Raw genomic sequence first — 17,732 nt, forward strand, 5'->3', positions numbered from 1 at the left:
ACCAGGGCTCACCCTCTAGATTCTGTTGCAATATTCTACGTTAATTTCCTCTTTCCCTAGTTCCATATACAAATCCCTAGTGTTTCCCTTTACCAGTTTGGCCCCATTAAACCAAGCCCAGTCTTTTATCCAAGAAGCCTCATAATATGCAATAGAGAACCACCCCATTTGAATCTGCACCAACACCTGCCTCATTGCATGGTCACAGTCAGAATATTACATTGCACTCATGGCAACAAGTCTCAAACAATCTGACCAACTCTCACACACTCAAGACCATGGGCACAAAAAAGTCATCAAAACAAACTCAGTCACGGAGGTAGTCACAACTCGACTCTGATGTCGTCGTCTCCCTCGACGGTCGCCAACGCCTCCAGAAGATGCAGGCCAAAATCCGGTGCGATGGTAAAATCGACGTCACCGTCCGGAAATCGACCTCCTCTATCATCTCATCGCGCCGCTCATGGCCTCGCCTCCATGCCGTCCCCTAGAGTGGCTGCAGCAGCTGGTGGCCTTCACTTTTGACGCCGGACCAAAACTCCAAAGACGTCCGAATGCTAGTTCTGCTTACAACCGACAATGCTGCCATAGGAGGTAGGGTTTATAGAACTGATCAATTTAATTAATAAGTAATTAACAATGACAAGAAATTTGTTAATACTAATCAGCATTTGCTGCTTCCAGCTTGGATATTTTTCACTCTACTTGATTTTTGTTTATTTTTGACTTTCTAGGTTTACCAGGAGAGCATTTTGAAGAATATACCTGAGAAGATTTTAGTTTTGGGAACAGGGATGATGAGGGTTTCTTCCCACATGACATCAATGACCCGACCTTGTCTAAGTTTGGGTCCACTTCCACTGCTGATCTCACCAAAATGGCAAGCCAGTAGCCAAGCCGCCCACAAGAGTGATGACCAAGTTGATCCTCCTCATGGTGTGGAGGAAGCTTATCCGGAACCCGAACACTTACTTGAGCCTCCTCTGCGTCATCTGGTCTCTCATCTCCGCATGGTAGGTGCCACATTCCATATCCAGGGTCTCACAAAATCTGTATTTCATGTAGTGGGCAGATACTAACATAATTGGATGGTGTGGGCGGATGTCGACATGATTGAATGGTTTATGCTGTTTGCTTGCAGATGGGGTATTGTGATGCCATTGATTGTGAGCAAATCTATGTCAGATGCAGGACTAGGAATGGCAATGTTTAGCTTGGGTAAGGTTAAGCATTTGGCATGTGGTTTTCACATCGTCTTTATGTTTGTTGCATCTCATAGACTATATCAACCTATGTGCACATAGGTCTGTTTATGGCACTACACCCAAAAATAATAGCATGTGGATACTCCGTAGCAGTTTTATGGATTCCACAGCCTTACCCAGCTGCTACGGAGTATCAATGTGGTAAGGCTGTGGAATCCATAAAACTGCTACCGTAGTGTGAACATGGTATCAATGTGGTATCAGGGTGATAAATAACAACAAAGTTTTGCTTGGCTTATTCTCTGTGTGGTTGATTGCAGGGTTATATTTGGTATGCTCTTTACTGCTTCCTTCTGTGTCTTTGATGAACCCTTGCAGCTGCAACATAAAGGCTAGGAGTTTTTCACCAATCCTACTCTTCACGAATATACTTCAGGCTCAATGTGTATTTTTGCAGCTTAGCTTCTCCCCAGGTTTTTACAAGGGGATTCTTAAAGCTACAAGCTTGCTTGTGATGAAAGAGCTGAGGCAAAGGTGTCCCATGTGAGTATTCTATGATTGGCTTTTATATATACTGACATTCAGTTTTTAAGGGAGAAATTGAAATGACAGAAAGGCATGACTCTCTCTCTCTCTCTCTCTCTCTCTCTCTCTCTCTCTCTGTGCGCATGCCTGTGAGAGATTTCAAGTTGGAGGTCCATTCCCTGCACTTCATTGCCGTCATATGGATCATATGTGGTCTGCTGGCTTGTTTTGACATTAAAGGACTCTCTCTCTCTCACTCTCTCTCTCCTTGCCGTTATGTATCAGTCGGATGTTTTCAAGAGATCAAATGGACTTCTTTTTAAAGCATTACCCAGTGTCTCTTGGAGCCACACAAGTAGACACTCTCCCAGCAAATGTACAAGTCCTTTTATATATCTTCAAGGATGATAGATATGAGCATCAAATGTGAAGCTTGTTGCTTTGATGTCACATGCACGCCCGTGCCATGGCTAATGAGCAGGAACTGTCTTAATCCCTAACTAATCATCAGGAAAGCCATTCATCAGTGTAGTAGCATCATCTACAGCATCATCATCAGCAGTAGAATTAACAGCATCATCATCAACACCATCATCTTCAGCAGCAGCATGGGAATGCATGAAGGGCTGTCGGCTAGCAGCAGTCTTGTGTGGCAGGCAGCCGGTTTCCCTGGCATGGCAACAGGTGGCAGGACCATCAGGCAGATAAAACTCAGCATTTAATTCAGCATTTATGCAAGGGGGTCTTGTCCACAGCAGGCCAACAGCAAGGGAACATTCCGGCAGGTGTCCCACACATTTATATAAGCATAAGTCATTTTCAGTCATGATCATCAAGTTCATAAATATGTTCACTCATCTAGAAGTCAGTATAAGTCATGTAGAAGGGCCAGGGTCACCCCTATGGGGACCAAAGGCCTAATCATGTACAAGCATTAAGCAACCTTTGTACTGTATGAAATAAAGAAAACCCAAACACCCAATCTCTCTTCTTCTCTCTCCTCTGTCTTAGTCATGTTAATTAGCATCAATGTTCTTAATAAGGCTTAGGGCTGTGGATGAGTACAACAAGGCTTCCGCACATGCAACATTGGTATGAGAGTATTCAGGCTCAGCCCACTAAGCAGATGTCCCAACGAAGGTGCACAGTTTCCAACAAGAATGTAGCAGGGTAGTAGAAACAGTGGTTTGCCAACAGGTGAAGCTAGAGGAAGCATTCTCTGAGGGTATGTACGCATAACTAGTACATCATTAAGCTATGAGATTAGGCCAAAGGCATGATCAGTTTCGGTAGGTGACCCGACGTTGTGTTAAGGGTAAGGGAAAGTAGGCATGGGGACATCAGTTAACAGATGCTCAGTTCTTTAGCAAGACTTGGAAGTGGAGATCAGGAGTGAAGGTGTTGAGACAAAAAGATCAATCAAAGTCAAAGTCAGTTAAGTAGAAGTCAAGTCAGTAGCAATCCAGAGAGGAAGGATGACAGAGTGTCCACCCCGTCATCAAGTTTAGCAGAAGGGAATGTAATGTTCATGCCCATGCCATGGCTAATCGTGAGGAGGAAGTGTCTTAATCCTTGACTAATCATCAAATAAAGTCATTCACTAGTGTAGTAGCATCATCTATAGCATATTCATCAGCAGTAGTATTAGCATCATCGTCATCAGCAACACTATCATCTTCAACAGCAACATGGGAATACATGAAGGGCTGTCGGGTGGTAGCAATATCATATCAGCAGCAGCCTTGTGCAGTAGGCAGCCGGTTTTCTTGGCATGGCAACAGGTGGCTGGACCAGCAAGCAGATAAAACGAAGCATTTAATTCAGCATTTATGCAAGGGGGTCTTGTCCAAAGTAGGCTAACAGCAAGGGAACTGGCCGTTTGGTGTCCCACACACATATATAAGCATAAGTCATTTTGGGTGAGTTCATAAATGAGTTCACTCATCCAGAAGTTAGTATAAGTCATGTAGAAGGGCCAGGGTCACCTCTATGGGGCCGACCAAAGGCCTAAGTCGTACAAGAATTAAGTAACCTTTTATACTATATGAAATAAAGAAAACCCTGACACCCAATCTCTCTCTTCTTCTCTCTCCTCTGTCTTAATCATGTCGAGTAGCATCAATGTTCTTAATCAGGCTTAGGGTTGTGGATGAGTACAACAAGGCTGCTGTGCATGCAACATTGGTATGAGAGTATTCAGGCTCAGTCCACTAACCATATGTCCTAAGAAAGGTGCACAGTTTCCAGTAGGAATGGAGGAGGTTAACATAAAGAGTGGTCTGCTATACAGGCGAAGCTAGAGGAAGCATATTGAGGGTATGCACGCATAACCAGTACATCATTAAGCTCTGAGATCATGCCAAAGGCCTAGCAACAGGCATGATCAGTTTCGGCAGGTGATCCGATGCTGTGTTAAGGGTAAGGGAAAGCAGGCATGGGGACATCAGTTGAACAGATGCTCAGTTCTTCAGCAAGACTTGGAAGTGGAGATCGGGAGTGAAGGTGTTCAGACAAAAAGATCAATCAAATTTAAAGTCAGTTAAGTAGAATCAAGTCAATAGCAATCCAGGGAGGAAGGATGACAGAGTGTCCACCGCTTCATCAAGTTTAGCAGAAGGGAATGTGACGTGCACCCCCGTACAATGGCTAATCTTGAGCAGGAATTGTCTTAATCCTTGACTAAGCATCTGTAAAGTCATACATCAGTGCAGTAGCATCATTGTCAAATCCCCACCGGATCTCCTCGTGATCGTTCCTGGTAGGAGACTCGAATCCTGCAAACAAACGAATAAACAACAAGGGGGTGCAGGCCTGACTCACCTCCCAACCATGACAGCCGTGGGCAAGCCCACAATCTTGGCTGTCCCCACCGAGCCACAAGCTGAGCTAACTAGGTTGACGTACCGACCAATCTCCTCTTCCGCCACGAAGCTACCCTCGCGGGCCTTGAGATTGCTGCCGGCCTCGGCTGCATAAACAGGTGCACGTCTGCACTAGATCGAGGCTCCAAGACCATAGAGCTCTCACAAACTCGTGAGACTCTCTATATCTCAATAACTAACCTTGGCCACCCTTTTATAGGCTCTTGGCCGGTCATTGAGCGTCCACACTTGGGTGCCCGTCCGTCCATACTTGGGTGCCCGCCCGTTAGTCTATCCCTAACTCAGCTCGTCAATCAGCCTGCCTAGCTCCAAGCTTTCCCAAACCTCGAAGCTAGTCTTGCGTGCGTGTAGCACTCGGTAGATACACACTGTGCACATGACATACTCCCCTTCCTCTAAGAGCTCACTCCTGAGCTCACTAAAAAGCCAGGGTAATCTCTCTAAAGAGTAGTCAATGTCTCCCATGTAGCGTCCTCCTCAACACGATCCTTCTACTTGATCTTATATTCCGTGATAAGCGTATTACGCAATCTTCTTTCACGAAATCCAAGAATCTTTTCAGGTTCGTGCGGAACAAATGTCATGTCCTCGACATCTATAATTTCTTGAGGAGTAACTAACTGATCTGTTCCACCCAGTACTTCCTTAAGTCTACTGACATGAAATACAGGATGAACTTTCACATGAGAAGGCAAATCCAATTCATATGCAACTGAACCAATCCTTCGTGTAATACGAAATGGTCCACGGTATCTAGGGGATAATTTCGGAGATCGACCTATCCGTAAAGTCTCGGAATCTTTCGGAACTTGCAAATACACCATCGTTCCTTCAGAGAACTCTCTGGGTGAACGATGTCTATTAGAATAAAATCTGTCTCGGTCTTGAGCACTTCTAATAGATTCCTTCGCAACTTGTAACATTTCCTGCATATCTTGCAAAAAATTACGTGCTACATCATGCTGAAGTCCTGAGAATCCTACTGTAATAGGTGATCTAGGTTGAAAACCATACATAAGCATGAAAGGACTAAAACCTGTACTCGTATGCTTAGTACTGTTATATGCAATTTCTAACATAGGAAGATAATCCTCCCATGAACTCTGGCTTTTGGATACATATGCATATCCTCCAAAATCTGATTCACTCTTTCAGTCTGGCCATCAGATTGAGGATGATCAGAGGAACTTAAATTCAAAGTTGTTTCGAACTTCTCAAAAACAAGTTTCCAAAAATCACTCGTAAACTTAGAGTCCCTATTACTGACTATGTCCTGCGGTAACCCGTACAGTCTAAACAATTGCTCGATAAACTGACGTGCTAATTGCGTAGCTGTAATAGTCTTCCGGGTCGGTAAAAATCTAGCCATTTTTGTCAAGCGATCTACCACAACCCAAATAGAATCGTGGCCTTGATGTGTTCTTGGCAATCTGGTAATAAAATCCATGGAAATACTTTCCCATTTATTACCTGGGATTTGCAAAGGATGCAACAACCCAGCTTGTCTAAAGCGTTCAGCTTTATTTGCCTGACAAATTTGACACTTGAGAACATAATCTTCTACATATCCTTTCATCTTTGGCCAATAAAAAGTGTGCTTCACTAATGATAGTGTCCTGTGTACCCCAGGGTGTCCAGCAAAAGGGGCGTCGTGACACTCCTTAAGAATCTTGGACCTAATGTCCGGGGTCTGTGCTACACAAATTTTGTCATTACGGAATAGTAAACCATTCCGAATCATCCACTGGCCTCCTGCAGCCTGAATGCTAGACTGCTCAGTCATTGAGTCTTGGTCAATCAATGAGCTCCCGTCCTGGATCTTCTGCCAAAATGGACCAAAATAACTATTAGTCCTGCAAAGCCCTCTCAATGACTGAAATAAGTCAGTAGAAATCTCGGTGAATGACAAAGAATTTACCTCTCTAATTCGACTAAGCGCATCTGCAACACTATTCATGGACCCTTTCCGATAACGGATCTCAAAATCAAAATCTTGCATTAACTCCGCCCAACGAGCTTTCCTTTCTCTCAAATCATCCGCATCACACACATACTTGATTGACTGATGATAAGTCAATACCACAAACTTGGAGCCATATAAATAATGTCTCCAAACCTTGAGAGCATGAATCACAGCATCAAGCTCCTTCTCCAGGGTTGGCCAACGAGATTGAGTGTGGTCTAGCTTTTTACTTTCAAAAGCAACCGGTCTACCATCTTGAAATAGAGCACCCCCGATTGCATAGTCACTGGCATTAGTTTCAAGAACATAGGCCGACTAGGATCAGGTAATGCTAAGATAGGTGCTTCCTTGACTTTATCTTTCAAAAGTCTGAAGGCCATATCCAAATTGTTATTCCAAGTGATAGGCTGATTTGACTTACGTCCACGACCTTTCAATAAGTTGGTCATCGGTAGTGTGAGCTGAGAGTACTCCCGCACAGATTTCCGAAGAAAAACTACAAAACCAAGAAAAGAACGAAGTTGTTTCACTGTTCGCGGTATAGGCCAGTCCAGAACCTTCTGAACTCGGTCATAGTCAATGCTCAATCCATCTCGAGTGATCTTGTGTCCCAAGTAAATGATGTCGGTCAAAAAGAACTCACATTTACTTAATTTAGTATATAGTCGATTCTGTCTTAAAATAGATAAGACAATCGTGAGGTGTCTAACATGATCCTCAAGAGTACGACTATATCAAAATATCATCCAGGAACACCACCACAAATTTCCCCAAATGTTCACGAAAAGATCGTTCATCATTTGCTGGAAAGTGGCTGGAGCATTGGTTACCCCAAAAGGTAATATGAGAAACTCGTAATGGCCATACCTAGTCCGAAAAGCAGTTCTTTCGACATGCCTTTCATGAATACGTATCTGGTGATAGCCAGTACGTAAATCTATCTTTGTGAAATATTTCGCTCCTGCTAACCGGTCAATCAAGTCATCTGATCTAGGGAGAGGATAACGGTTCTTAATGGTCAGCTTGTTCAATCTCTTGTAATCTATACACATTCTCCAGGTATTGTTCTTCTTTCTCCTAAGCAACATAGGTGCACCCCAAGGTGATTTACTTGGACGGATCTGGTCCATCCTCAAATAATCTTCGAGTTGTTTAGCCAACTCATCTTCCTCAGCTTGGCTTATCCTGTAAGGTGGAATACTGACAGGATGAGCACCAGGGATCAAGTCAATACGATGATCTACTGCTCGTTCAGGTGGTAAACCCGATGGCAGTTCCTTAGAAAATACGTCTTGAAACGAATCAAGTATCTTCTGTAATTCTTTGCTTTCAAACACACTTAATTCATTGACATCCATGGAAGGTATGAGAAATGAAGAAAGTGGAATCAATACACAATGGAAAGCGGTATACAAAGAAGAATCCATTATATTTAAAATCAATTGTATTTACAAGAGGTCCCTGAGAGGGATGAATACAATCACCTAAAATACTATACTTGGTGTCCCTATGCTGAAAAGAAAAAATATGACTAGACCAATCTATCTGGACTTGAAGAGTTTTAAACCACTCAATCCCTAATAACAAGTCTATATTTTCTAGGTGCATTATATAGCATTCCAGAGTATCTTTGTAGTCCTGAATCTGGATTGGAAGCATCTCCACCTTTCGATCCCATACTTGCCTTCCCGCAGGTAAGCGTACCTCATAGGTATGATCGCTGGGTGTTGTATCAAGACTCAATTTCTGCACAACTTTGTAGTTAACAAAGTTGTGTGAGCTGCCAGGGTCTAGAAGAATGTGAATCTTATGGCCATTCACTTCTCCATAAACGCGGAGAAGATCATACAAGCCAAATACTTTAGAGTTGAACAGACAATCAGAACAAGTACTAGGACGAGAAAGTACAGTAATTGATGTACCTGTCAAAGACAACTGGTTAGCTGCCTTTGGCTTGGGTCTTGCGTTAGTCTTTGCACCCTTTTGCTTCGGGCACTTGTTACGCATGTGTTCTTTTTCTTCGCAGATAAAACGTCTTTCCTTCTTGAGCTTTAAAGCCCGAAGGATTCGTTTCTTCTTCGCTGGTGTCGAACTTGAATTCTTCGAAGGTTGGTCCGAAGACTTTCCTTCAGTCGTGTTAGCCATAGGTATGGAGAACTTTCGTTTATGCTTGTTCCCCTGCTCGGTAACGGGTTTCGAATTGGAAGAGACCATTGTATCATCATAGATACGAGCTGAATGAATGGCCTCGTCCAATGTTTTGCATTTGTTATTTTTAACTTGTAAACGATACGAGTCTGGTAAACCAGCTACGAAGAACCCCAAAAGAGTAGTGGGATCCATCTTTGTAACTTTCATCTGCAAGTCCCTAAACTTCTGGAGGTAGACCTCATAAGTAAGGTGCTGCGAGGTCATGGTCAAAGCTGAAAACCGGGCAACAACATCATAATCATCCTCTTTCTTGAGGAATTCCTTCTTGAAGATGTCTTCGAATTGTGCCCAAGTTGTTGGCTTAGGGTTGAGTTCCTTCCACCAAAGCAAAGCTTTGTCTGAGAGGAAACCTGCTGCTAACTGGATCTTTTTTCCATCATCATATGGATGAAACTGAAAGTGAACTTGCCACTTATGTAGCCAAGTGTCCACGATCTCCTTGGTGCGCTGCTTTTGCTCGTCCCCGAACGGTTCCGGAGTAATGTTGGGGCCTAAAGCAGAAGCCAAGGTATCCATACCCGATAGAGTAGAGAGGGTAGTGGTCAATAGAGCGATGGAGTTCTGCAAAGCTTGCATCTGGGCTGCGATTTGTGCCTGACGTTCCGAGGAAGAAGCTTCGAGAGCTACTTTGAACTCTTGGAAATCTTATTTTGACACATAATCGTCAAAAAGATCGGCATCGGTATCTTCCGTAGCCGGCAAGCCTTCGCGTTCAACAAGGGGCTCCAACTCTGATTCTTGGGTCGACATCGTGAAGAGGACAAGTGGAGAGAAAATTTGATCTTTGCACAATGAAAGTGCAAGGGAACTTGAGAGCTTGAGAGCTTGAAAACTTGAGAGATGTGTGGCAAGAAGCCCACTTAAGGGGTTTATATAGCTAGCTCCAAAAGCTTCTTGAGCTTTTGCTTTTGTGTTTTATATATATATATATATATATATATATATGGATATATATATTCTATTTTCTTAAAAAAAATAAAACACCTTTAACCTTGGAGGGGTGTTTAAATTAAAAAAAAAAAATTTAATCTCAAAAAAAACAAAAGCGCTGAAGGCTTCTTTTTTTTTCTACTTCCCTCCCGGATTGAGCCGCCGGTTGATGCTGTCAGTGATTGCTTTCCTGCCGGCGCTTGTGGTCGCACAGGCGGCCTGCACTGGCCTGCGCCACCCTCACGTAGGCCTGGCCACAAGACCGCGTGGGCTTGGGCGCCTGCCTCGCTTGGCCTGGGTGCCTGCCTGGCCTGGCTTGGGCACCTGCGCTAAGCTGCGAGGCCTGGCTACGTAGGTCTAGGCGCCCGCCAGCCTGCTGGCCGCCTGGGTAGGCGTGGCCACAAGCCAACGTAGGCTTGGGCGCCCGCCCCCCCTGGCTGCGTAGGCCAAGGCGCTTGTCGCCTAGCTTGGCAAGCCTGGCCGCCTGGCTTCGCAGCTCGAGGCACCCGTTTGTCTGCCCGCCTGCAACGCGTCACAACCAGCAGTTCCAACACAAACGCCTCTCGTACTTTCTCTCTCTCTCTCTCGCCAAAAGCAACGTGCTTTTTTTTTTGTTTTCTCTCTGCAGTTCGTGCGACTGCACAAACATCATTCCTCTTCTTTGCAACCGACCCTACTTAGACTACCATCTCCATCAACATGGGTTTCTTTGATGAAAAAAAACACATACTGAATCTGAAAACAATAGTATGCACAGAAAAAAAACAGCAAGCTTTTTGAACACATACCTTTCTTCGACCTCATCTTCTCTACCTACCGACTTGCTCGTTAACGAGGCATGCTCTGATACCACTGTCAAATCCCCACCGGATCTCCTCGTAATCGTTCTTGGTACGAGACTCGAATCCTGCAAACAAACGAATAAACAACAAGGGGGTGCAGGCCTGACTCACCTCCCAACCATGACAGCCGTGGGCAAGCCCACAATCTTGGCTGTCCCCACCAAGCCACAAGCTGAGCTAACTAGGTTGACGTACCGACCAATCTCCTCTTCGCGACGTCCCATACCGCCACGAAGCTACCCTCGCGGGCCTCGAGATTGTTGTCGGCCTCGGCTGCATAAACAGGTGCATGTCTGCACTAGATCGAGGCTCCTAGACCATAGAGCTCTCACAAACTCGCGAGACTCTCTATATCTCAATAACTAACCTTGGCCACCCTTTTATAGGCTCTTGGCCGGTCATCGGGCGTCCACACTTGGGCGCTCGTCCGTCCATACTTGGGTGCCCGCTCGTTAGTCTATCCCTAACTCAGCTCGTCAATTAGCCTGCCTAGCTCCAAGCTTCCCCAAACCTCGAAGCTAGTATGGCGTGCGTGTAGCACACGGTAGATACACACTGTGCACATGACAATCATCTTCATCAGTAGTAGCATTAACATCATCATCATCATCAGCACCACCATCATCTTCAACAGCATCATGGGAATGCATGAAGGGCAGTCGGTTGGCAACAGCCTTGTGCACTAGGCATCCGGTTTCCTTGGCATGGCAACAGTTGGTAAGACTAGCAAGAAGATAAAACGCAGCATTTAATTCAACATTTATGCAAGGGGGTCTTGTCCACAAGAGACCGACAGCAAGGAAATTGGCTGACTGGTGTCTCACACACATATATAAGCATAAGTCATTTTCAGTCATGATCATCAAGTTGATAAATCCGTTCACTCATCTAGAAGTCAGTATAAGTCATGTAGAAGGGACAGGGTCAACCAAAGGCCTAAGTCATGTACAATATATCTCTCTTCTTCTCTCTCCTCTGTCTTAATCATGTTAATTAGCATCAATGTTCTTAATAAGACTTAGGGCTCTTGATGAGTACAAGGCTTCCGCGCATGCAACATTGGTATTATAGCATTCAGGCTCAGCCCACTAACCATATGTCCCAAGGAAGGTGCACAGTTTCCAGCAGGATTGGAGGAGTACAAGGCTTCCGCGCATGCAACATTGGTATTATAGCATTCAGGCTCAGCCCACTAACCATATGTCCCAAGGAAGGTGCACAGTTTCCAGCAGGATTGGAGGAGGGTAACAGAAAGAGTGGTCTGAACTGGCGAAGCTAGAGGAAGCATTCTCTGAGGGTATGTACGCATAACCATTACATTAAGCTTTGACATTAGGCCAAAGACCTAGCAACAGGCATGATCAATTCCGACAGGTGGCCCGATGCTATGTTAAGGGTAAGGGATAGGAGGCATGTTGACATTTGTTAACCAGATGCTCAATTCTTTAGCAAGACTTGGAAGTGGAGATCAGGAGTGAAGGTGTTGAGACAAAAAGATCAATCAAAGTCGATGTCAATTAAGTAGAAGTCAAGCTAGTAGCAATCCAGCGAGTCCTGAGCAGGAACTGTCTTAATCCCTGACTAATCAGCAGTAAAGTCATTCATTAGTGTAGTAGGATCATCTACAGCATCTTCATCAGCAGTAGCATTAGCATCATCATCATTAGCAACACCATCATCTTCAACAGCAGCATGGGAATGCATGAAAGGCTGTCGATGTGAGGCTGAGAAAGCAAACCAAAAAAACATGTATATATGTATAGAGTCCTGGTGTTTTTGTACCAAGCAATGATGATTGGCTCGTGTCTAGAGAGGTCTTGCATTCAGAAAGATGTCACATTGGTCTAGGTCTTGCATACAATGTCAACAGTTGGGCGTTGGGCAGGAGAGTGTTAAAATATGAGCTTAGGCATACATTTTTGTCTCATGATGTTTTTGAAAGGTGGGGTATTGATGAAGGGGGGCCTTTGCCCATGACATCCAGAGGAAAATTTTACATTCTTACCACTGTGGATTATCTTTCAAAATGGGCGGAAGCTCGAGCTGTGATGCAGATTGAAGCCAAAGATGAATCTAAATTTGTGTATAACTTAGACATCTCCTATTAAGTTTGGTGTGCCTTTCGAGCTTTTGTCAGATAATGGACTAGGATTTAAAGGAGATCTCATAATCCATTTGTGTGCTAGGTTAAAAATTCAACATGAGTACACTACTCTTCATTATCCTTAGTGTAATAGAATGAATGAAAGATTCAATGTTGAAGTTATGAAATTATTAAAATGTAGACCAAGATGATGGAAGGATATGGAAAAACTTGGGATTTAAAATTGCCTGGTGCTCTTTTGGCTTACAGGGTTGCAATCAAAGAGGCGACCGAATTTTCTCCTTTCCATTTGGTGTTTGGGAAAGAAGATTTGCTACCTATAAAGGTGGAGATACCAGCTCTAAAGGTACTAATGCAGCATAAAGATGTACGTACTAATGCCTTACAACAAAGACTTTTATATTTGGAGAAATTACAACTTCATAGAAAACGAGCTTTTGAGCATTTATGCTCAAGTTTTGCTAAAGAATCAGGAGAGGTTCAACCAAGAAGTCAAAGACAAGGGCATTGGGAGAGGTGATCTTGTACTCGGATATAACAACAGGCTTGACAACACCTTTCAAACAAAATTTCAGATTAATGGGAAGGACCATTTTTTGTGATAGAGAAATTAAAAAATGGAACCTATTAGCTTGTAGATCTACACGAGAAATGGCACAAGAAGAGAGTGAATAGTTTTAGACTTAAGAAGTACATAGCCCGTCTCATGATCATAATGAATGATGAGTTATATTGGGCACAAGTTGTAGATGAAGACCTTACACAACAAGAAGAAGAAGAGAATTTTGGCATATGTGTTTTATTCTCTGTTGCTGAGCATGAATGCCCTAGCAGTTTGGGGGGAGGGCAAAGTATGTGAGACTGAGAAAGCAAACAAAAAAAAAAACACTGGTGTTTTTGTACCAAGCAATGATGATTGGCTTGTGTCTAGAGTAGGTGTGACGGCATGTTTTTTTTATAGTGTTTGGGGAGTGTGTCTTGATTTTCTATCATTACATTTTGTATACTTATAGCATCTTCTATTTGCATGAGCGGTATGTGTGTTTGAGTTGAGGTCGTGAATAATAGTTCTTCCAGAAGCCTCTTGATGTGGCCCATGCGTCTTAGTACAAGGTTTTGGCAGTAGCAATGGCTTGGAGGCATAGTAACATAAAAACCCGTTTTGCCCTCTCGAAATAGCACGAAATGTTTCGAAACAAAACGAAACCTGGCCATCGAAACGGTGTTTCGCCCAAATGTAAAGTGAGGTCAAAAAAACGTGCGGGAGGTTTTTTTTTTTGCAAATGCGATTTTTGCCGTCGTTTCCATCTTTGTTTGCTGCCCATTTGCCACTTCACGATCCGACACTTCTTCTTGGCCGCAACCTGTTGCTCCGCTTCTTCTCCTCGTCCACTCCTCCTTTTCGCTCCTTCACTTCTTCTCCTCCACGCCTCCTCTTCCTCTTTCTCTCTTCTCCTCCACAGTCCACCCCTCCTCTTCCCTCCTCCTCTTTCTCTCCTTTTCTTCTCACCTCCCTCTTCCCTTCCAACTTGTTTCTTTCCTCCTCTCTTTCTCTCCTTTTCTTGCCCAAATTTGAAAATACCAAAAAACCTACTCCCAAAATCATGAATTTCATACCCACTAGTCCCAAAAAATGCATCTTCATCTTTCTGTTGGCTATGTTATAAATTTGGTATGTGTATATGAGAAGTATCATTTCGAAACCTTTGCGTTTCGTCCAAAACAGACGAAACGAAACCTTCGAAACGATGAAACGGCGAAACGGACGAAACGTTTCATGTTACTATGCTTGGAGGTGTTCACAAGTGACAATGGAAGAGGCACTTGACGGTCTCAGGCATTGTTGGGAAAGTAACTCGGTAGTCTCGAAGGGTAACATGAATATTATCTGGTATGGGTGTTGGGATGTTGTTGCCCTGCTTTGGCACATGACCATAGATCTATGGTGGAGTTTTTTTGCATATGTACAAAGGCAAGACATGTTTATGGGGTATTTGTTTTTTTGGGCATAGGAGATTTTTGGGTTAGCATGGTAAAATTGCTTCTTAGGTGTGTAAACAAAGGTTAGATGATGGTATGCTTGGGGAATTAAAAAAAAAGAGAAAAGGCTAAGGTAGCTCATAGTGAAAGTGGAGCATCTAATGATGTCATTTGCATGACATGCTCATGTACATTCTCACGGCTAATCCAGAAGGGGCAGCCAAGAAAAACAGATTAAAGCTAGGACATGGAGCATAGTGTGCAGTGGGGACTTGGAGATGACCTGAAGATGCTGTCGGCTGAGTACAGGAGCTGTCGGCTGAACCAAAGAAGAACATAGAAGCTGTCGGTTGAGGCGGCTGCAGGCGCATCTCCATTTAGGGATTAGGTACCCAGTCGGCTGGCCGACTGCTGGTTGGCCAGTTCCCCAAGGAATCCAAAGGCCTATAAATAGGCAAAGAGGCTCATCATTAGAATCATTCATTCCTTTAAGGGATGGGTCATAGTTAGGGACTGTTTTGGTGATGTTCACCTTTTCAAGAAGACATCCAAGGGCTGTAGATTTGTAGGTACCTTTTTGTACCATCAGAATATACTGAATTTCCAGCATATCTCTCTCTCTCTACTCTCTCTTCATGTCTGCGTTTTGCATCAGTTTCCAGTAGTGTTTAGGGCTGAAAGAAGACTCCCAGAGCTTCCGCGTGCTACATTGGTATCAGAGCATCAGGCTCAGCAAAGCTAAACACTGAATCAGTCCCATACGATGGTGTACAGGTCCAAGGTACAGGAAAGTACACGGATACGAAGCCCAAGGCAAGGAACACAGAATCGGGAAGAGCTCCCAGGAGGTTTGTTGGTGGTGTTCCACAAAGCCAGAGGGGATGGGAGTCCTGTGAGCCAGATAGGTTCTCGGGCAACGGTCCCAAGGGAGGATTATCCTCCAAGGGGTGATGTGAGAGTGCCAGACTCATTTCTCAAGAATGAAGACCAAGACGGTGTTCAGAGTCAGGGCAAGAATGGATTGGGGATTGAAGGGAACAGATGCATAGATCTTATTCAGAGACAGAGTGGTTTTGGAGACCAGGCCGGGTTTTCAGAGAAAAGGGTTGCCAAGGATGGATGGATGAGAGAGGGACTTCGGGAAAAGATTGGGATGATGAAAGTCATCCAAGGAGGAACAGGTTGGAATCCCGTCATCAAGTTTAGTAGAGGGGGATGTCATGTGCATGACATGCTCATGTACATTCTCAGGGCTAATCCAGAAGGGGCAGCCAAGAAACACAGATTAAAGCTAGGACATGGAGCATAGTGTGCAGTGGGGACTTGGAGATGACCTGAAGATGCTGTCGGCTGAGTACAGGAGCTGTTGGCTGAACCAAAGAAGAACATAGGAGCTGTCGGCTGAGTATAGGAGCTGTCGGCTGAGGCGGCTGCTGCAGGCGCATCTCCATTTAGGGATTAGGTACCCAGTCGGCTGGTCGACTGAAGGAGGTATCATTTAGTAAGCACGTGGACACAACATGGACATTAAGTCGTCTCTCGTGAGGCCTAATCAAGAACGATCAAAGTTGCATGGTATAGCTTGATGTGGAGGCTAGGGCAGCCAATGATTAGAATAGCAACAAGATGTAGCAGGATAGCAAGGAGGCGTTCAATAGGAATCACATGGGCAGAGCGTTAGCAGCGAACTGGTCATAGCTAAGGAAATCAAAGTCGGATCGGTATAAAGATACAAGGGGTGAAGCTTGCGGGGCTTTTTGTCGAGTAGTTTTGGGAGGAGGTGCTGCTGAATTTTCTTTGAGCAGAGAATTGTGAAGCTCATAGGATAGGTGGAGATTCAAGACAGCATGAACGTGTTCCATGCTGCTCAGTTTGAAGATGTTATCTAAGCTTAAGAAGAAGCCGTGATGCCAAGTGAAGGTGGTGGTTTTTCAAATGATTGTCGCTGATATTCAGTTGGTAGAAGTTGGGATGTTGTTGAAGAGAGGGCTAAAGTCTATGATGAAGACCATAGTTTTTTTCATACTCGTATGGAAAATATTACATACTTTCATACCCGTATGTGTATGGTCATGTATGGAAAAACTTTTCATACTCCAGCCAAAAAAGAAAATGTTTTGCATCTTTTCTAGACAGAGATTAATTGTCAATTTGTGAAAGTCATGACGGATGAAACATGGTCAATTTGTGAAAACCATGATAGACCATCTATCATGGCTTTCACATATTTTAAGTCTCTCATGGTTCACTTCTTTGAAAATGGCATGTCTACTCTTTAATTTAAGAATCAAGTATGAAATCCCACGTATGGAATTTCTCCAAGGTTTGAACCATACTTATTTCATAGTTCCAGACTCATACACGTATGTCATATGGTTACCGTATGAAAAAACTATGCCTACATGTGATAGGTTTTGGCATCTGCCCACTCCACACTCCCTAGTCCCTACTTATGTAACATGTTCTGTCAGTGCATGAAGTATGTAAGACTGGCTTTCGGGTGGAATTTGAGGAGCATTCAGTTGCTCTACAGGACTGTGAGACTGGCCACGTTGTTTGGGAAGGCGGTGTGGAGAATGGTATCTACAAGCTCTCTGCACTCTCCTCATTGACAGGTTCTTAGGTCGGAGATCTGTGGCACTTTCGTTTTGGCCACTTAAATGTGGATGCACTGCGGCGCGCTTTTCGGGACCAGATGGTGGTTGGCTGGCCAGATGTTGGCAGTAGGCAAGGACTTTGCAGTTCTTGCATACGTGGTAAGCAGCATAGGGAATCCTTTCTGAAGCAGGCTTCCAGGCGGGCTTCAAAACCATTGGAGTTGATTCACACTGACTTGTGTGGACCACAGTAGACACCATCATTGGGAGGATCTCTCTATTTCATGCTGCTTGTTGATGACTGTACCAGATTCACGTGGGTCTACTTTCTTTCAGAGAAGGACCAAGCTTTTGCATGGTTCAAGGATTGACACGTGATGGTGGAAAAAGAGTCTGGATTGCAGGTAAAGACTCTCAGGGCTGACAAAGGGGGTGAATTCTCTTCGAATGTTTTCGTCAGATTTTGTGCAGATCATGGCATCAAGAGGGAACT

General features: G+C 44.1%; 1 protein-coding gene across 2 annotated transcripts; it reads left to right on the forward strand.

Moving 5' to 3' along the window:
• Window positions 1-263: 263 nt before the first annotated feature.
• LOC147642155 (uncharacterized) lies at window positions 264-13,741 on the forward strand. Of its 2 annotated transcripts, XM_086773767.1 has the most exons (5): window positions 264-594; window positions 735-1,013; window positions 1,142-1,218; window positions 1,526-1,748; window positions 12,912-13,741. In XM_086773767.1, exons 3-5 carry the CDS (start codon window positions 1,155-1,157, stop codon window positions 13,180-13,182), a joined length of 558 nt encoding a protein of 185 aa, XP_086629893.1. In that variant the 5' UTR covers window positions 264-594; window positions 735-1,013; window positions 1,142-1,154; the 3' UTR covers window positions 13,183-13,741. The 2 variants fall into 2 exon arrangements, with proteins under 2 accessions (XP_086629893.1, XP_086629976.1); XM_086773850.1 differs by lacking the exon at window positions 12,912-13,741 and having other exon boundaries at window positions 412-594; window positions 793-1,013; window positions 1,526-1,738.
• Window positions 13,742-17,732: the final 3,991 nt, after the last annotated feature.

Source organism: Cibotium barometz, chromosome 1 (assembly GCF_041138505.1).
Source record: "Cibotium barometz isolate CiBa-2024 chromosome 1, ASM4113850v1, whole genome shotgun sequence".
NCBI classification, from domain to species: Eukaryota; Viridiplantae; Streptophyta; class Polypodiopsida; order Cyatheales; family Cibotiaceae; genus Cibotium; species Cibotium barometz.

Coding starts and splice junctions, on each gene's coding strand:
- LOC147642155 (XM_086773767.1), top strand. CDS start 1,155: ATGCCATTGATTGTGAGCAAATCTATGTCAGATGCAGGACTAGGAATG. Junction 1,219..1,525: donor AATGGCAATGTTTAGCTTGG/GTAAGGTTAAGC, acceptor GGTTGATTGCAG/GGTTATATTTGGTATGCTCT. Junction 1,749..12,911: donor CTGAGGCAAAGGTGTCCCAT/GTGAGTATTCTA, acceptor TTTGGCTTACAG/GGTTGCAATCAAAGAGGCGA.